The sequence below is a fragment of the Procambarus clarkii genome, chromosome 14 (genome assembly GCF_040958095.1).
Source record: "Procambarus clarkii isolate CNS0578487 chromosome 14, FALCON_Pclarkii_2.0, whole genome shotgun sequence".
Classification (NCBI taxonomy): domain Eukaryota; kingdom Metazoa; phylum Arthropoda; class Malacostraca; order Decapoda; family Cambaridae; genus Procambarus; species Procambarus clarkii.
This window is the reverse complement of record NC_091163.1, coordinates 6,841,343-6,862,435: the sequence shown is the minus strand read 5'-3', so window position 1 is coordinate 6,862,435 and position 21,093 is coordinate 6,841,343. Positions and strand designations below refer to the sequence as shown.

The 21,093-nt window shown below is 39.2% G+C and overlaps 1 protein-coding gene across 14 annotated transcripts in view; it reads right to left on the bottom strand.

The window, feature by feature from the left end:
* Nucleotides 1–3,644: 3,644 nt before the first annotated feature.
* The window catches only part of Bruce (BIR repeat containing ubiquitin-conjugating enzyme), a 105,878-nt gene continuing 88,429 nt past the window's right edge, over nt 3,645–21,093 (bottom strand). For 10 of the 14 annotated variants that reach the window (XM_069324297.1, XM_069324292.1, XM_069324298.1 and 7 more), the window contains 12 exons: nt 19,644–19,878; nt 19,139–19,353; nt 17,880–18,117; nt 17,072–17,302; nt 16,598–16,944; nt 16,149–16,278; nt 14,930–15,147; nt 13,126–13,251; nt 11,735–11,848; nt 8,420–8,608; nt 6,850–6,984; nt 3,645–5,417 (listed from right to left, as the gene is read on the bottom strand). In XM_069324297.1, the coding sequence (XP_069180398.1) occupies nt 4,764–5,417; nt 6,850–6,984; nt 8,420–8,608; nt 11,735–11,848; nt 13,126–13,251; nt 14,930–15,147; nt 16,149–16,278; nt 16,598–16,944; nt 17,072–17,302; nt 17,880–18,117; nt 19,139–19,353; nt 19,644–19,878 (2,832 nt within the window). In that variant the 3' untranslated portion in view covers nt 3,645–4,763. Of the gene's footprint in view, nt 5,418–6,849; nt 6,999–8,419; nt 8,609–11,734; nt 11,849–13,125; nt 13,252–14,929; nt 15,148–16,148; nt 16,279–16,597; nt 16,945–17,071; nt 17,303–17,879; nt 18,118–19,138; nt 19,354–19,643; nt 19,879–21,093 lie in introns of those variants that run through there. The other 4 variants (XM_069324293.1, XM_069324300.1, XM_069324299.1 and 1 more) reach the window with 2 other exon arrangements.

Here is a 21,093-nt window from a genome sequence, read left to right as displayed (position 1 = left end):
CAAGTACATCCCACTTAATTGACCACCCGTACCCGGTACGAGTATTTCCTTACATTTTTCGACTCATTTGAGTTTCCAACTTCCACTAATGTCCTCTCATCCTACTTTCCTTCACTTCAACTCATCCTCAGACCAAGTCCATTCCATCCAGCAGTCGACCCCACAGACGCATTCATCAATTTTAACTTGCTGTTTAATAAAAAAAAATAGTAATTTTCTCAATATAGCATCACTTTTGGGTCTTGTTTAGAGGACAGGCTGTTCACTTGGGTAGAACCTCAAAGGTCGAACTGAGGGGTTTCAGCTCGTTTTCTGAAATGTGGGAAATGACCCACATTTCAGAAGATGTGGGTCAAGTGTGGGGATAGCCTTTCGCGGCAGCATTCGTATGCTCATTTAAGGAAACACAAATATGGCTGGGAACCAAGCAAAACTTGACTGTCCTAAATCTGCTAGAGATAAGAAACGGCCGATATTGAATTTCGACGACCACAGGATTAAAGGACTTTAGAGCCATGAGGGCACTAGGAGTCAACTACAACAAGGGAAGAATGACGGCGACGAAGCAGTTGATGAGCATACAAAATTGCATAAGTTCTGCCGTGAAAATGCCCCCCCCCCCCTGAAGCTGAGGCAGCCTCAAATGGTTTTTCAGGTTTTGTTCCCCATTTATCAATCACCTGCTTGATGGGATTCTGGGAGTCATCCTGGTCCCGAAGTCCGGACCGAGGCTAGGCTTGACATGAGAGCTCGAGAGCAGTCACAATCCCTAAATTTTTTGTTGTTCTTCCGTCGTCCTTTTAACATCCGTTAAGAATATGCAAATTTTGTATTCTCCATCAGTGTACAAGTCTGATCCTTACAGAATGAGTCCACTTCAAGAATTACCATCATATATGAATGTATGAACTTTGAGGAGGGCAATGGGAATGTTCAGTTACGCCATATGGATCCCCAATTTTTCCAACATGATTCAAACTTTCCTTATTTGAAGTAAGTAATTATCAAAAAGAAGGCACCAAACCGGGCAGGTTATGTAGCACCATCAAATGTGCGGAATAATCAGAGGGTGCTAAATATCACCAAGGATGCCAATACGAGAACAGAAACGCATAAGGCGAACGATATCAAAAGTATCCGAGTCACCGAGAATACTATCGAGACAAGGGACCGCGGGGGACGATCGGAAAACTGACACACACGCTCGTCCTGGAAATCAGGACACTCGGCAAGGATATGTACGACCGTAAGAGGGACAATGCAATTAGGACAATAAGGAGCAGGGCGGCGCTCCATCAAGTGACCATGAGTTAAGCAAGTATGGCCAATACGCAACCTCGCCAGAGCCGTTTCCCATCGCCGGGTGGTAGGACGACGGCCATGAGGACACACTACTATTTACGCAGTTTGTTACCAGTAACAGAAGATCAACAATCCCGCCAACGGGTAAGGATGGAGGAATTAATAACTGGGTAAAGTCGGAATAAGGAATACCTTTATTGGAGATGGGACAAGAGCGGACAGCTTCTCTAGCGGCCGTATCCACACCCTCATTTAAAAGACACACCAATATGGCTGGGAACCCAGCAAAACTCAACTGACTTAAATTTACTGGAAATAAGAAACAGCCAATGCTGAATCTCGACAACCACTGGATGGACTGGATTAAAAGACCCGAGAGCCATGAGAGCACTACGAGAGTAAACGACAACTACAAAGGAAGATTAACAACGAGAAAGCAGGAGATGAAGAGCATAGAGAATAGCATTAAGTTCCGCTGTGAAGATGCTAGTCTCCTGAGGTAAGCGACACACAAGTGCTGTCAGGAAAAACAACAGTAGCCTACACCGTCCGCAGACTTAGACCCATCGGTGAAGATGGAAATGGAGTGGGAGTGCGAAGAAAAGGCGTTTCAGAACTGTAGGAGGGGTAAAAGCTTTAGTGTTGCAGGTTAGGGAAGTACAAAATTTGGGAAGTGAGACCCTCCACGGGGGCAATGATGGAACAATACGAGGAAACATTGGTAATATGAACCAAAAGAGAATCTTGTGAGACAAACGGACAAAAAGAGTTAGGTGGTGAAGAGGAACAGGAACCACAGGAGGGGTAAAAGTTAAAGCACGACAGAGACGAGAGGAAGGATGTTGCAAGGACTGCGCAAGATAGCAGACAGTAGCGATCATGGCGGTCCTGGAGAGATAGGAAGCCAGTGTCAACATACAAGCTGAGGACGGGAGTCGAATGCACCAGAGCTGAGGCACAACCCAGTATGGTGCAAAGCATCAAGACAGCAATGAGTAGGAGAAGCAGAAGAGTAAGCAGGGCAACCATAATCGAGTTTAGACAGGACAAGAGAGGAATGTAAAGCAAGGAGAGTGCGTTTTTCCGCTCCCCAAGAAGTATGGGACAAAACCTCAAGGTGGGTAAGGGCCTTAGAGCATTCAACTCGCAGGTAAGAGATATGAAGTGACCAAGACAAACAAGTGTCGAAGATTAACTCCAAAAGTTTAGGGGAATCCTTGTACACAAGGGGATGACCATACAGCGACGAAGAGGAACGAAGAACGACATCCTTCCAAGTAAAAGTCATAGCACAAGTGTTAGACGTAAGAGAACTTGAAGCCATGATCGGTGGCCAAAGACGACACGGCATCAATCACAAGTTGAAGGTGCCGTTGAAAGAGAGGCGAATCATCACCCCGACAGCAAGGGGTAAGAAACAGCACTTGTAAAGAACTTGTGAAAGCAACTCTCCTATCAGTTAACAAAGACCTGCAATTTGTGGTGTGAGGCCTCGAAGTTGCCATTTCAGCAATTTTGAACCAAAGTGGCCGTCCTGTTGTATCCATGTTCAGGATTTGGCAGAGCAGTAAACTACATAACCCAGCAGTAGAGAAAGAGGCTACTGCCATTATAGAAGATGTGAATAAATAGAGCCATTTCCTAGCCTGGGGTCATTTTGTGCTGTTCATTCAACACTACTTCGTAGCATTTGTGTTGGATAACAGAAGGAAAACTATAATAGACAAAATACAAGAATGGAGGTAGGAGCTAGCATTCTCCGTACCAACCCGTCCTCTTACAGAGAGGTCACCCAAAGCAGCAAGTTTTGGGTCATCTGGTAGGAGAGCAGCAAGTTCTCCTAAGGTTTCAAAACGTCATGAAAATCGTTAATTTAAATTGTCCTCTCCTAACCTAACAAAGCCAGACAACCCAAAACAGAAAATGGGACAGCACTTCACTTTTGTGAGTCAATTTCATTTTCTAGTATGGCAATTTTTAGCCTTGGTGCACATACAAACGAAAAGTGACGGTTTTAGTAAGCGGATGGGTTGTATGGTCGTCCTGGAAAAGAAAATGTGACTCCTGATACACTGACCAGAGCATCCTGCTGTTCAGTATCCCTAACAGCCCCTCTCGGGCGACCCCTCCAGAGGGCGGTCCGGTGACTCACAAGGCCCCTACGTTTGTATTCATTTGCACGTACAACTCCCAAAGAGGGACAGGAAAGGGGACGGAGGCAAGCCTCACCGGTCCCAGAGGTGTAAGTGAGCCCCCTGACCACAACTAGGAAACACAATGGAGGGGGTACATAGGTAAAGCCCAAATTATTTTAATAGGAAGTTATGAAATAAGAAACAAAATATATTCATGTCAATTATTTAACAATTAACCATTTGTTATGGTCATTTCTGATGGTGTGATGACATCAAAGGGAATATTTTTTATCAAAAACAAAACATGTACATAATGTACTTTTTACTTTGCTAAATTACTGTCGACATTTATATATATTTACAAAACTATTATAAGCTATACCAAGTGAATAAGAATCATTTACAAATTCTCCCTATAGATCACGATATGCAAAGATGATCATCTTGTTAGCACTCATGCCGTAGTCCAACTGATGACCACTTAAGAAAGGCATGATGAATATACAGTACCTGAGAGCTAGACAAGAAATTATAAACAAATTAAACCATCACATTCAGCAATTCACACTCAGAAGGCAATGTTTCACCGCTTGTGATCTCCATCTACGCCCCAGAGCACAATATTAACACGCCAGGGTACACAATCACACCACACCATTCATCCTCCCACATCACACACACTATGCACATCACAAATAGGCAATAAGAATTAATTTGTACAGCACATATCCATATGTTTCTTGTGTTAGTGAATACAATACAGTATGAAACTGAAAGATATGATTAGTCACACTGAACACAATTCACACACTGACTAGCAAACACAAGTCATGCAGACAATTGCTAAATAATTGTGTATCCAGTTCTGACAATCACAAAGAAATTTTCAGTTTTGCAGTGCGTGTCAGCTATTGTGTCAGATCCTAAATGCACAGTACACAATTGTACTAGTGACAGGTCTTTTGAACTTTTCAAATAAAATAAAAGTCACTGAGTTTTGACTATTAATTAAATCACAGTCACCTCATCGGTATCACACCAACATGTTCAGTTTATCTAAGTATAAACATCCATAGGATAGCCCACACAAGTGTACTCCACCTCAACAGCAGACAAGTAACCAAACCAATCTCTGGAATGTGCTCAAAACTTGTCACTGAACCACTGGTGAAGAATATTAAAACCATAAAATATCTTTATTATCCAAGTTTCTGATTTCTTGGCAAACTAAAAAGCTGAACTTTGGATGAAAATGAAAGTGCACCAAAATGTTCATGCAAGATTGGCATTAGGATTTATAGGAAAAAACCACACTGGTGCGTGATGCTAGCAGGTCATTCCTGTCGAGGTGTTATGTGAACTAGGCGAGTCTGGAGAACTATCTTTTACAGAGGAACTAGAATAATTCATATGATTACATACATCTCCATCTATGTCAACTGTTGTACTGTCCACTTTGCTATCTGAATTTGGGCACGTTGTGGCTTTAGTAGCCTGAACGACCTCCGACATCACAGTCACTGAATGCGATTCTCCAAAGGGCAACACCACAAGTCCATCTCCCACTGTCTCCTGAGTAGGTAAGCCCTGCTGCAATGGCTTCACTGTTGTGCTATTGACTACAGCACTGCCACCAATGCTGCCACTTATAGTCTTGTTAACTGGTATTCCTGAACTATGAATACCATGTTTATTGGAATCTGTGTGTGGTTTACTCATAAATAAATTGGCCCTGGAGGTCTTCCTTATCCGTGTGCGGACTGGTCCTCCAGCCTGGCCCCCAGTTGCTCCTCTCGGCTCCTTCTCCTTTTCCTCTTGAGCACACTCTCTCTCCTTTTCCAGTGCTTGAGAGTTGTGGAACTGTGAGGTCACTGGCGACCTGCTGCAGGAACTTGTTAAACTTACGGATAAGGGAATGCCTTCAAAGCCTGGTGGTGGAGTCATCTTCCTGAATTCTTCCTTGAGCAACTGGAAGTTTTTCTGGAAATGACATACGAAAAATTTATTCAACAGTAGATTAAGAAATTTTCAATGAACAGAACAAAAAAATTTATCAAAGCTATATATTCCACATCTATCATTACCTATGCAAGATTTATAATTATTTTCCCCAGTGTATACTCAAAATATTAACAGCAGTTTAACCTGCTATATAAAAACAAGATACCTCTTCTCCGGTGACTTCTGATCTCAAAACTAAATAAATAACTTTTGCCTGCCACTCCAACACTTTTCTTGTTAATTATACACCCTGATGTAAAGTCCAATGGGACTTGACAATACAAATTAACATTTGAAGATAACTGCAAAAACCATAATCAAGAACATTATCCTTACCACTTTTGTGTGTTGGTAGCTGTGTCAAGCATTGCAACAATTACAACACAGGTGAGTGTGTGTGGTGGAAGCAGATGATGAATTCACTACTGAAGTTGGAATAACATTGCAGACAACAGATACATGGGCACTTTTTACAGATGGTATTTTTATTCTATTACTAACATAATGAGACGAGACATCTGTATGCGACTACACAAGGTTATATGGCGGGTTGCACAGTTTGATACTAAAATCCCAATCTTGCAGGATGGTTAGTTATGCATGAGTATATGAGCATGTGATCAGTAGCCTGAACTAGCAAATTATTCATGGATTATGAGGATATCCTCAAATAACACGTAAGTGGAGAAAAGTTCAAATAACTTACTTAATGCTGGGGATATTTTTCTGGAAGCAGAAGTGTTAGCAAAGTCAACACTATAAGTGGTCATTATAGTTTATACATAAACTACATTACAAAAATACATTACATATAAACATTATTGTTTATATATAATGGCCTGAATGAAGACATGTTCCCTGACACTGTAAATTATTACCTAGACCAATATATTAAAGGTTAATTCGGTTACTGCAACAATAATATAGGAAATCTATTTGATATATACTATACATACTGCAAGCTCTCACATAGTCTTAACAAAATACAACACATTTCCTGGTTGCACACATTACTTAAGAAGACTGTGGCAGTACAAATTTGTCACTGTCAAACTCCCCTTTCCACAAGTCATTCATGAGAAGCAAAGAAAGGTGTGTGAATTTGAGTGCATGCAGGGGATAGGAATACATAGGATGGATATGAATATTAGGGCAATAGAGCTGCCATTTGCTATAATGCATTAATAGGCAATACACACTACCTTATCTATGTCTATAACCCCAAAGCCAATCAAGAGAGCTGGTTGGTAGCAAACCAAGCACAACAGTGTCCCAAAATAAGAGTGGGATCAGGTTATCTTGTTGTCTCACAAATCAACACGATACTCTGGAACCCACAGAATTGGATTCTCTACACACCCAAGATTTAATGACAACAGAAGCCAAACCCATTGACAACATCAGTGCTCACCTTAAGCCCCACAGTATTATGGGCAATGTTTTTTCCCGTTCTCCTGTTTTCACTAAGAGCTTCCATGTTACTAATCCAGCCATCAACTTGTTCCAAGATCTCCTTGTGCTTCAGCCAGAAGTGACGTTCAATCACCTAGAAACAAAACACTGTCAGTCAATGTTGCATGTACTTGAGAATATAATGGCAATTAACACCCTAATACATTTTTATTGTTACCCAGATGGTAAATTATCCTCTATCATGATATATGTAGTTAAAACAAAGCTCTAAGATGGCAGCATGGCAACTTACAGTTATCAACTATACATTTCATTTTAAATTTATTTATATCTTTAGCACAATGTAGGAAAAGTAAGTTTAAAAACTTGTTAAATGTAATTAAATTCCTCTTTCTGTTAACGCACCGGTACCTACCTGTAGCTATCTTGCCGAGAGTGTTCCAATCTACAAGTCACATCAGTTGCCCAAGTTCATTTGGCCTACCAAGGGACCAGAACCTCCCTCACGAGACCCAGAAAGCAAATGACATTCCACCACTTCACTGGGAAAGCATCCAGAAAGTCAGCGAAGATTTATAGACAACTGTTTGGTTCAGAAGACTCAAACCACTAAATTGCCAAATAACTCTTCAAAACAAACCAAAAGAAAATACACAAAATTAGCTAAAACCTATTAGTACCAAATGCAGCCACCAGGTAGTCCAGAGATTAGTCCAGCATCAGCTATCATATCAGTTCAGAAACAGATAAACACTGCAATGAATCGAACATAGAAGTGAGGGAGGGAGACAAAGCTACCAGGGCAAGTCAGTTGGTACCCACCAAACACACACCAAAACTATGACGTTGGTACAACATTCGAACAAGTTTTAACACCTCCTAACCAGTTATAACAACCAATATAGCAAGTTGTAACAACGTTCAAATATGTCATAAACACATTAAGCCAAGATGTAGCAACTTTATTACAAGTTGTAACAAGCGGAAAATAGAGACAGTTATGGTTTGTGTTTCCAGGGTAGCTCCATCAAACCAGTTCCGTTAAGGGACTCGCTAGACCAAGAGATCTTGGCCCAACAGGCTGTCACTTAGAGTTTGCTTGGCCACATATCCACTACAGTCCAGTTGGTCCAGCACTTCTTGTAGAAAAGTGCCAAACTTTTTCTTGAAGACTTCCAATTTTGTTCCGGCAATATTTCTTATTTTTTTTGTTGGAATACTGAACAATCGTGAACCTCTGATGTTCAGTGTGTGTTCCGTCACTTCACCAAGAACGAAAACCTAGTGATCTGGAAAAGAACCAGCTCTTTGGCTAGCCGATACACTAAACTGGGAGCTGAAATTAGCCAGTTGTCAAGGTAGACCAAAATTTGAACCTCTTAGAGACGGACGTTCTTGCTAACCTGGTGAAAATATAGGGAGCCAGATTAAAGCCATAGGACAGATCCTGAAAGTGGTAAGTACGATGCCCCACCACACAAAACGTAACTAGCAATATCCTTTACTTGGAAAGAGAAAAAAAAAAGTATTAAAAGGTACAGAGCTGTATCACAAAAGGAAATTCTTACCTCTTTGAAACATGGAGATGGATTACGTAGCTGATTAAGCATAGCCCATCTGACTGTCGCAGCTCGTATATTTGCATCATATTCACGAGAATTTTGCATAGCAGTTGGCGTCCCTCTCGACCTCTCATACCCTGGCTCATTGAAGTAAGGTTCACTCACAAAGATCAAACTTTGAATTGACACTAGCACCTGTTGAAGCATTAAGAATGTTAATCATATTAGGAAGAATCTGAAGCCAATATACAATTTTAAATAAAAAAAGGACAAAATTGGTTCTCTCTCAATGTTCCTAAGCTAGCCGAATAACATTGGTTGCACACCAGAAGTTGGTGAACATAAGAACAGTATTTAAAAATCCAAACAATGAAGTTTTCAAGTGCAGTAGATTTACACTGCCTATAAGAGACCCATTATTGAAATATTGTATGCAAAATTGGAAAGAAATTAACACCATTCCATATAAATAACTATGCTTCATCAACATAAGTGGATCAGGACTTCTCTTACTGGTGAGTACAAACAAAATACTGTTGCATTTATGCTATGAACCTGTCGATTTTTCTCCTAGATTTTTTCTGACATTTCTCCATTTGTTTTTCCTACCGTTCTAGTTTATTTTTTTCTCAATTTCTGGTTTACGAACTTACACAATAACCGACAGGCCTCGCCCACAAGGGGTTCGTAAACAAAGTGGTCCTCTGTACCACATCTGCATTCTGTTTTTCTTCCAATACCTCTGGTTTTGTCATGGTGGTCAAGTAGCTGCGAGAGGCATGATCTTCCCACTCTAAAAATGCATGTTGGCCTGTGTTGTGAAGGTCATGGGTTTCCATGAAACTAGTGACCTGACTCCTGATCACTCTCTCACATACTTTTATTATGTGGGACGTTAGTGCAACTGGTTTAATTCTTTGCCATTGCTTAGCTCCCTCCCTTGTATAGAGGGTCTATGTCTGCTGATTTAAGCACATCTGATATCTCCCCAGAGTCCAAGCTCTTCCTCCACACTATACTGAATGCCTATGCTAGTGGCACTTTTCATTTTTTTATAAATATTGAATTCCATGAGTCTGGACCCGGGGCTGAGTACGTGGGCATGTTGTCAACTTCTCTTTCAAACTCTGCCATGCTCGTGCTGATTATTATTGACTGACTGATTATTATTAACAGTTATATTTACAGGGTTTGAATATCACGCATATTGAAGTTGTCTGAATCTTCCACTTTTATGCTGTTTATTGAAGTGCTAAACATGTCCTCATACAGTACTGCTTTTTTAGGATTTCACTAATTTCTTTGTCATCCTCAGCGTATGAACCTTCACTCGTACAAATAGGTCCAATACTGGCAGTGGTTTTTGCTTCTGATTTAGCATATGTGAAGAAATATTTTGGGTTTTTCTTTATTTCTTAAATTGCTTTGTTCTAGTTGCCTTTCTTCAATTTGATATGAATGCTTCAGTCTCTGCTCAATTTCTTTATTCTCCCTGATTAAATTATTCCTCCTTTGTATAGAAAATCATGTCTGCATTTCCGTGATTTTTTTTCCTTCTTTTGAAGTGTCGTGTGCATTCACTTTCTACATTGGACCTCTTTCTGGCTTTCCTCATGTTTCAGACAGAATTTATATGCTTCAGAAGTCAGTTTTTCTATTCCTTATGTAGGATTTGTATTAATTAGAACAGTGTCCCATTGAATGTTTGTAAGTTCCCAGTTTATTTTCTACCAGTCTAGCCTTTTATTATTAAAATTGAATTTACTGAATAACCCCTCTCGCTTGATCATTGTTTTAGGTCTATTCTGAGTATTGATGGTAGTTTTTTGCACTTCAATGAGCTTTTGGTATCTGAGATGATAATATCCCCGATTATGTCTTCATTGTAAGTAAAAACCAGATCTAGATTATTTTTGTTCCAAGTTGGCTCTGATATTTGCTGGCTGAATGAAAATTTGTCACAGAATCTAAGTAGTTCTCTAATCTGTGGTTGGTTATGTCCAAATAGATTTCTTGGTATAATATTAATGTTTACTATTCTCCATCTTAGACTAGGCAGGTTCAAGTCACCTAGCAAAATAATATCAGATATTGGGTTTGCAAAATTATCAAGGTTATTCTCTATTTTGTTAATCTGTTCTGTGAATTCCTCTGCCATTGCATCTAGAGGTTTGTATATTAGAATAACAGGTTTATGTTCTGTATTTTTTACTCCCAATACCTCTACCACCTCATTTGTAGTTAAGGAGCTCCAAGCAAACAAGGTCTTCCGTAATATACAGACCCACTCCTCCATGTGACCTATTTACCCTATCACACCAGTATAGATTATATCCTGGTATCCAGATCTTGCTATCCAAAAATTCCCCTACATGGGTTTCTGTGAAAGCTCTGAATGCTTCACTTGACTCAGTAAGGAGGCCATTTATGAACGGTATTTTTTTTTTTTTTTCTCTTGATCTTAGTCCTTGTATGTTGGCAAAGATGAATGAGGCTACTCTATTTGGGGTAGTTTGACTGGGAGACTTTTCAGGCAGGTCCATTATGCGTGGGCAAATTGAGTGTGTTCTGACCAGTGCCGACTATTGTAGGGTTGCTGCCTGTCGTAGTTATAGCTCTTGTGGTGTGTAATTGTATCTGTGCTTCTGGTATGCAAGTGGGTCTTATCCAGTTCCATGCATTCTGTATGTTCCACATTTTGAAATCTCTTTTGTCTTGGTATAAAAAATTATTTGAGTTTCCTCCAAATCCATTATCTTGCTTACTACTCTGTATATTGTGTTCTGTGCCTTTCACATGAAAGTATGGGCAGCTGAGGTCGTAGCATTTTCTGTCCTCGAGTGATGTTTTGCATGTCAGGACGGAAACATACATGTTGATCTAAATCGATACTTTCCTTTCCTAAGCATATTTAAATGTTTCCAGGGATGATGGTAGCTGCATTCTAATCCCTTTCTATTTCCAGAATGTCTATGTCTGCAAATGCCCTTTACCTAGAACCTCTCACACTGTGCAATAGTCTAGCCCATTTTTCCGAAATGACAAAGCATTCTACATACTGTACGTTTACTGAACAAACAAATATTTAGTATCAAGGTGGATTGAACTAAGTGGTTCCAGTTTGGCTGTTTGTTTTATAAAACTTGGTGTCAAAAATTCTCCCGTTCACTAGGTAATCAACACATGTTTCAAGTATGAACTTTCTTATACTGCTACTAAAAAAAAATAATCAGAAAAAGTATTTACAATCGATTGCACTTCAATTTTTAAATAAGCTTATTACATATATTCTGTACTAAGCCTGGCATGGTTGTTACATACTTGTAGAAGAGAAGAAGTCTGAGGATTCCACTTCTCCTCGGGCCTGCCATGCCACGTGTTGAGGATGCTCAGACACACCTTCCCATCCTGATACAGGTTGGGATTAAAGCGTACCTGCAACAAATACACAAACATTACACCTCTGCCTCTTGTTGCTTCCGGGAATCAATGTCCCGAATCAATGTCCCAGCAGCCCATTTCCTGACTATACTGCTGAAAAATGGAGAGGGAGCGAAAGAAAATATAATTGTTGTTAAATGACAACCATTTTGTACTTTACTAAGTCTGAAAGATCAGTGTGAAACCTTGTCTTTGCAGCCCATCCTCCTAAGGTTTCTTAATGTCAAGAAAATGTCATACTAAAATGCCCTTATCATAACTTGCCATACGACCCAAACCAGAATATGGGACAGTGTCAATTTTGCGTGCTTCTACCATTTTTTAGTACTACAATTTTTGGCCTTGTGTAAAGTATATGTCAAAATCCGAAGTGCTATTAGGAGCAGCATTATCGAACTGCTATTATCAAACCTGGCCTCAGGCCCGGCCTGAGGTCAGGATCTGATACCTGATACCTGGTACCTCGAGTGATCGAGCATGATCGAGTGGTAGTAGTAGTAATAGTGTATATACAAGTTTTCTGCCACAGAAAGATATATGTATGTATTTGTAGATTAGTTGACGGTTGTCCATGTACACGAAAGAAGACTGGTAAATGAATGTGGACAAATGTAAAGGAAGTCAATATAGGACTTCCTTTACATTTGAAATTAGTGTGTGAAATTAGTGTCTAGGGAAAAGTGTTAGAAGTAGTTGATCCCTTTAAACAGCTGGTAGGTGACTGACAAGAGGAGGTTTGTGTAAGCAAAAATGGGAGTCGAGGTAGACAGAAAAGGGGCTTTTACAAAGAAAACAACAGATTGGCACAAGAAAAAAGAGGTAGTGACAAATGTTTAAAAAGATTCAAAGAAAGAAGGTAGACAAGTTGCATATAGGTGCAAATAATATTTTAATTATTTAAACCATGTAATTATACATCAATAACACTTGCCCATTAAATTAAGTTCCCCACTGACGGAGGCTGAAAGCCTGCTAAGTTCATCGATGTCTCCAAGGCTAACAGTTGACCATTTCCCAGGACACAACCCACAATAGTCCACTAACTTTGGGTACCTACAGTATGCATTACCAAGTGAACAGAGCATCGAGTGCAAGCAAATGTTCAAAAAGCTTCGTCCTGCCCAACAATCTTATCCAGGACCAACTGGTTGTAATCCGACTGTACTTGACAGCGGCTTGTTTGAAATTATTTTAAACACAGTCATTACAAAAATAACCAAATCTAACATTTCTTTTGGATGGTCAATGTAAGAACGAAATAGTAGACTTACACGTCCCTCCCCAGTAGTCTGGAGGTTGATGTGGAGTGGAGAGGTTGGGTAGTCTACAGGGAAGTAGACATCAAATTCAAAGCAGCCATTGGCATAAGGGGTGTCCTCGGGCCCTGTGATAAGCACCTAGAAATAAAAAAAATATATATATATATATATATATAACTAAGCTTATTACATAAAGAAGTATTAATTACAAACCATATGCATCATAACCTCATAGATTCCTTGTAACACCCTGTTTGGGTGGTAGGCAAGTGGAATGCATTGAAAGAAATGGTTGTTGAAGCCAATTCTAGTCACAACTTAAAAAAAAAAAAAAATTATAAAATGTTAATATTAAATTAAGAGGGGGTAATTAGTGCACCATGTATGAATGGGTAAAAGGCAGGGTATAAAGAGCTAGATCTAACTCCCCATAATTACTGATAGATAAGCACATCTTCTGTAATTAGCCCCCCCCCCCTTCAGCTATTACCACATACGCCTCTATTCACAATGAGTCCCCCTCGACTGTGGTCATACTGTATCTTCCTAAGCTGTTCGTTACGTTCTCTTAATGTTTTGTTTATTTTCCTTATATGAACATTACCCCCATAAATTAACATTTGACAACTCATTCATTAATATATACTGTATGTAACAGCTTTACCAAATATTCACGGCCCACACTCTTCACAAATGCAATGTACTAATCTTACAATAGCATTGCTTTCACTTTAATACACCTATCCAGGACTACTAATTCCACACTTTCATCACAAAGAGCTAAGAGATCCTTCAGTTTATTCTCACTAGTAAACAATGCTCATCTGGTATTAAGAAGTTAACTTTTCTACCCAATTCAAAAGTAGTAAGGTTGATGATGTATGTGGATACCACACCAACCTTTATCCACACCTTGGTTTACTGAAGGATGTATTTCCTTCATCTAAGGAAGGTAAGTACTGTGGTAGCAAGTACTCCTACCACAGTACTTGCCAGCACCAAGTCGTTGTCATAACCATAACCTGGCTTATATCAAACACATTATGAAGCTTATCAAGTCTTCGCTGCAAGATCCTCATTCATCTTTGTATCTGATGCCTTTCTCTTACTGGCAGCTCCCTGAATTTACCTAAAGGCTACATGTACCTACCGGTCACAACAGGGACAAGAAGCCAATAACTTGTCAAAGGTTTTCTTTATAATTTTTTCCAACTGGTTGTTCAACTGCAGTAATATCTTGGCATACACAGCTTTGGTAGGTAGGCAATTTCATGTTTATACCCAATGAGTTAAAAAGCCAGGACAAAGCCTTGTGGAGCACTAGGTTCACAGGCAAACCTTCACATTCCAGTAAGTGGGTTCTCTACAAATTTCACTAATCCTCTGTGAACAGATCATCAATGTCTTCCATACAAGCCTATTGAAGTACACAATATTATCAAATGTTTTATTACCTCTAATTTAAGCATCAAGATGAAGCACTACACTGACAAATGTTACTGCATCCATGGATAACCAAAGAAAACCAAGCTGGTTTATTATTTACCTCTAATACACATACAGTATCTAATATTTTACTAATAAATAATTAAAAATATATCTTATGAAAAAGCAGATAACATTTATATCTAAAGAAACTATGAATTTTAGGAAGGGTTCCCACTTCATTTTGCCCATTATACCATATCCATTATAGACTTCACCTACCCACTCAACTCTTAAACAAATAGTGGAGTCTTCCTCTCCATCTATATGGAAACAAACAATAAAACACATTTCATATTTCAACGTATAAACCCGCAGACTTCAAACAAACCTTCATGATGTCTAATCTATCGAGATCTGTGCGGACAAACACTGAAGAAGAATACGACAAAGGGAGTGACGATGATAAGGTAACTGCTTCCTGGGCCAACCGCTTCATCCTGCGTGGTGTACACAGGTCTCCTGCTCCTCTTACTGAGCCTTCGTAGTGATGTGACACAACAAACCGAATACCTCGTTCACAATCTTCAACAACCATTTCATATGTATCTGAAAAGAAGTAGATTTTCAATTTTGTTAGTAAAAGCTAAAATCCACATACATAAGGCCTACAACTTGCCCAATTGTAAGCATGAACATACATCACGTTAATCTCAAATATGTACGTACTACACCAGCATATGAGGATAAGAAACAAAGTTATGGTATGTTAGGCACAAAAAAAAAAAAATAATCTGCAGATTAAATTAAAGGTTAAGGAATAAAGCTGACAAGAGTATGTAATATTCTTAACCAAATCCAAATAGTGGAGGGAAAAAATTCCCGAGGAACATAATCAAGCAAGACGGTGGGAATCAAAGAATCTACTTTGGCCAAGGTACTTAACAAGAATTCCCTTGATCAATCAAAATTTGCAGAACTTTGTCACCCAAAATTAATAGTACCAATAACAACTGGGAATGGAATATACAAAGCACGAAGTGTTGCACCCATAGAGTCAATGTTTTGTACTGTTAATTTTGTACATGGCCCAAGAAAGCATCAATGAAACCTAACTTTTCCCTAGGCCTAATATAGAACACACATACAGTATATTTAATTAATTTTAAGACTGCATGTATTAGGCCTAAGATTACTTATTTAGGTCTAAGACATGTAACGTTTGGTTAATGGTTAGTCTCAATTTGTTATGCCCTTTAGAATTCCAACAGTACGAATCATTTACTTTTCTTTTGGCAACAGTTGTCCATATTTTGTACATTTCATCTACAGCAGCTATATGTATAATTTTTGGAGGATGGGCCGAAATATTCTTTAGACTCGGCAAATACTCGAGAGGCACCTAAATTTGCCAACAATAATGCAATACTCTATCAATAATGTAGAATGAAATAGTGAAGACCTCAGAGAGCATGCTAATATTTATGAATGATTAGTGAGAATGACTGACACCCTTGAAACTTTCCCATGGTCTTAAGTGTAGATATTTAAGAGTTACTTCATGATAATGTAGATGATTATAAACACTTGTACTGTACAATCAATCTTACCAAACTGCATTGGCTTAAGGCTGCTGAGGTACACTTCCATCAGCGACCGAGACGATACTGGCTGGGCTGAAGCTCCTCCATCGATGTGGTCCTCATTCTCCAGCTCCTGCTGCAATCGCTCTGTACACACCTAATACCCCATGCAGTACAATTTATGATCAGAAAATGGTAGTGTTATTCAAATCTGTTAAACTTTGTTTCTTAAATGTTGAGGTGGCTCTTCTATAAACGTTCTAACAGTTATTTTAAACATTTTACTGTGACAGGCAGAATCCCTACAAACTTTTAATACAGCCCAAATTTCCTGATGTTGAATAAATCTTCTCCATCCACCTTCAACTTTATCCCCCCACTTCTCTGCCTCCTACCACTTTTCTGTTCTCTTTCTCTATATATATATATGCCTTTTTACCAATTAATAGCTAATGAGATTACAGCAGAGTACTTACCTTAACAACTACAGCAGTATTCTGTATATCAGGAACAATTAAGGATAAACCTTCCTCCTGCTCTACTTCATCTGAGGAGATGTTGTTGCCTCCATTTCCATTGTTAACCCCTCCTGCTGCTTTAGACGACTTCCACCTAAGCTTTGCCATGTACGTATTTACGGTCGTCTTCATCTTTTCCAAAAGTGCAGGAATGCAGGGCAGGGGAGTGGCTTCAGTCCCTCCATAAGATGGCACAGAATTTTGCTGTGTCATCAAGAGCGGGGCGAGGCTGGAAGTGACTGACAAGCCACGTACCAGTGCCAGAAGAGCTCGATAGAGGGGCACATGACGAGACATATCCAGAACTGTCACGAAAATTATAATTGTTCAGTTTTGCAATGGTTTTTAATATATCAAATACGAAGTGAATCAACATATTAGTACAAGTTTTTCTTTCATCTAGTAATCTGCTATCTCTGACCACATACATACCAGAATCATTGCTAAGGTTGGAGGCGATAGTCGTTATAAGTCCAGAATTCTGGAAGAGATGAAGAAGAGCCGACGGAAGGGCAGGTGGAGCATGCGGAGACGACGACATCAGGGGAATGACGCAACTCTCACTATGAGAGTCTGATGATCCACCATCATTCTGCGAGTCAAAGCTGCCACCCGACACAGCTCCGTTTGTTTCTTGTTGTAGCTCAGCAGGCACAATATCCCCTGATTAATATAATTTTATGCTTAATGATTAATATAATTTTATGCTTAATAAGGAATCTTAGTATAGTCAACCTTTACTATCTACTAGGGATACACTGAAGGAAAATCTCAATACATACAAATTCACAAACATCAGGTGTACCCTGTTTGGCTGTCCTAAGCGATAAGGGTCAGTTGGTTGCTGGCAGAATTAAAGGCCGGCCAATGCAATAGTGCCAAAATTAGCAATTATGCTTCCTTCTATACATTTTCTTATATAATTAAGGTGTGTTATATTGAATGTAATATAATGCATATAAGACATTGCATACAAAACTATACTTTTTCTTCAAAATGTAAATGTTTTCAAATTATACTTGGAATATTATTATACAATAACTTGGAAAGTGCCAAGATGCAAAAATGTACTGAAATCCAAAAATAAAAGTGAAAACTTTCTTTCTGAACAAGAGACGCTGTCACACCAAAAAGGGTTCATTACAAATCTTCCAGTTCAAGTTTATTGTATTTGTCATTGTGTCCACTGCTTGTACTCATCTACACTGATATAATTAAGAAAACACTTGCTTGTACACACCTGGATTGATGTACTTGGCAAGGAGGCGCACAAGCCAAACTACGTGTTCCTCCTCCACCTTCTGTCTCACGAGAGCTTGCTCCACATCCCAGCTCTGGGTGGTGCTGCCCGTGCCAAAACCTGTGCCTTTGGCCCAATAGTGGCATCGGTCCCCTTCACCTCGGTGAATGCCGATGGAATCACGGGTGTCCACACACGTGGCTCTTGTTGTTGCCACAACAAGGCCAATGGGCACATTCTGCAATACGAAAGTTATCCGATTATGTCGACAGAATATATTTAATAACAAAGCACGAAAAGCTGATGTAACTGGCCAGTGTAGAGGTTTGTGGAAGAGATTCTCATAAATGAATTGAACTATATACCAGTGTGTGTGTGTAAATAGTGCTGCTTGAATTTAATTCCAGAAACACTAACAGTCATGAGTAATACTGTGATTAACCCTATAAATTATCCTTGGCTTTCCGACCAATGCAAAGTGGCTGCTGTATACTCAGCAGATACTAACCACAACTACTGTAATTCAAATTTTGGGATTCACAGTAGATGGGAATACAGGCAGGATAACTAAGATCGACAATGGGAAAATACAGGACAGAGTGGGTGACAAGTGAATCTATATCATATAAACATTGACTTAAAGAATAAAAATAGTTTTCAGAATGACAACAAAATCAAAACAGGATGTTGAAATTGCTTGGTCAACCCTAGATGAAACTTGATATGAAAGAAATTTAGACATGAAAATCAAAAAGGGATTATAAGAGAGAAGTGGCTCTATTTTGGAAACAAAATAATAGATTATAGTACAGTAGTTAAGAAAGCCACAATCTTCTAAAAACATAGAAAACCTGTATATCAAATTGAGATGTTTTGAATTCCTTTGTGTTATATTTTATTGTTTGATAACAGATTTTACAATAATTTATTATATCCGAGTTTGTTTTACAGCTTATTATATTTATGTATAGTTCTTTTAGCTTGGGTTTAGACAAGAGACCACATCCCAACATACCAATGTAGCAGCAGCTGAGGTGAACAAATATAATTTGTTTTAAATTATACTGGATAACTTAAACTGAATTTGCATATGTTTGGGGCTATAGCTGAATACATTGTAATGTGGCTTGCACTAATGAGGTCCCATTAACATCATTCACGATGCCAAGAAAGGGGAAACCAAAACATTATCAATTAGATAGCTGGGAAAAGTTTAACCCTGCATAACAAGGACCATCAAGTGCAGCAAGGCATAATACCTGGTGGTAGAGAGATGAGACGACCTCTGGTGTGTCCTGGTGTGACAGTGCTGCTAGACACGCCAGGATGAGATGTAGTGCTCCCGACTCTAGACACATGCGACGCAGCAGCACTCCGTCATCCGTCGTGAGAGGTGTGGCTTCCAGCAGGGACTCCAGCACTTGGAAGGGCATTGTTGCCAGCGAGCCACCCACACCTGGTCCTACAATATCCCCTGGAGATATGTAAGTGCATTATTCCCAATATAACAGACAATATCTCAAAAAATTTCACCATGCTGTACTTTAGAAAATTAAAATCTGACTTAGTTCTTGCATTTATCCTTATTTCTGGAATATGACTTAATAAAAATTACAAGATGTATATATAACATTTTTAAGAAAATATGAGTTTTGTAACCAAAACAGATTCATTGTAATCTTGCATTATGATTTCAATTTCATAAAGAATTTATAATTAGAGAAAATAGGTGAAAAGCACAGTCTCCAGAAAAATTACACTTACCGCCATCACCATCATCAGTAACTCCTAAGGCAAGGCGAAGAAGACAGCATGCTTTGTGGGTGTCTTTCAAAAGGGTCTCTGCATATCCCGGAAGGCGCAGGAAGAGTGTGAAGGCTCCCAAGGCATGTGGTGGAATGGAGGGTAGGGTGAGGAGGCTGACTGTGCCTCCACCAACTGGTCCTGGAGACCCACCGCTCCCTCCTCCCATCACCAGGTAGTCTAACATATTCGCTGACTGAATATAAAAAAACAGGGATACAATTAGATACATAAAACAAAATCCACTTACTGTATCTGCACATCACGTATATTATCTGAAAAAATTCTTTAATGTTTCAGGCAAAGGCTTCATGGTCAAATTAAAAAAAAATTTGCCATTTCAATAATTGCGAATCACACAAGATCCGGGAAGATAAGGACCCTATATACCAGGCTACTTGCCGTCACTGAAACATTACCATGAGAGGTAAAATGAGGATTTTCCATAAAAATCCTCAGGTGTACTATTAGAGACAATGTAAATGTATGTGCCTAGTAGAGTAGATATTGATTCTCTAACCACTGTGTCATGATTGCTTCTATATTTCCCTGCAATTGCTATAATGCAAACAGAATTGCATTTCTTAAATGTTAATGTATCATTGCTGGTCACACTTTGGACCTGCACCATTCTATATTGCACCTGTGCTATCACACTGTTGAGCCAATAGCATTCATTGATGAGTTTTTTTATATTTGACTTGATACTTACACAAAGTTCCTTCAATACTTTTGTTTGTGTGAGTGTGGACAGTCGTAAATAAAATATTGTTATTGAAGACATCAGTCTTTCTCCGAGACCTTAATGACCTTAGATATTAAATTTGTGGCACCTCTATTAACCATGTTCCACAAGTGATCACTTATAAGTACAAAGACAATTCTACTCCCTCATGTACACAGGTCGAGGACAAACCTGCAGTCGAAGGGCATCAATCCAGCAGTAGGACCCCTCAACAAAAATAGAGTTAATCATAAAGAGAGAAAGCTTCGTATCATGGACTGACTATTGGTCTAAATTTGTTTTTTTGAGAGTGCTTGTGAATACAGTCTGACCAAGGTAATATCTAGACTAAGGCCATAATAGTGTTTGGAGAGTGCAATAAGGAATGCAGTTTGTGTAACATGTGCATACTGCTGCTGCACTAAAGCAACAAGTTCCACAGATGCTCAGTCTTCCCTTCCTCAAGGTCTTTGGGATTCACATTAACCAAATTTGAATAGTTAATTTTTGTCACTGGCTTCCTGGATGATCAGTGCATTGCTCTGAATATAGAATGGCCAAAACTTCCAAAACCTGGACTGTTATATAGTAGCTCGAAGGATAACTAAACAAATGATCAACACTTGCACAATAGTGCTCTGTACTAATGTAACGAGAGCAGTACATAGTACATGAACATCATAACAG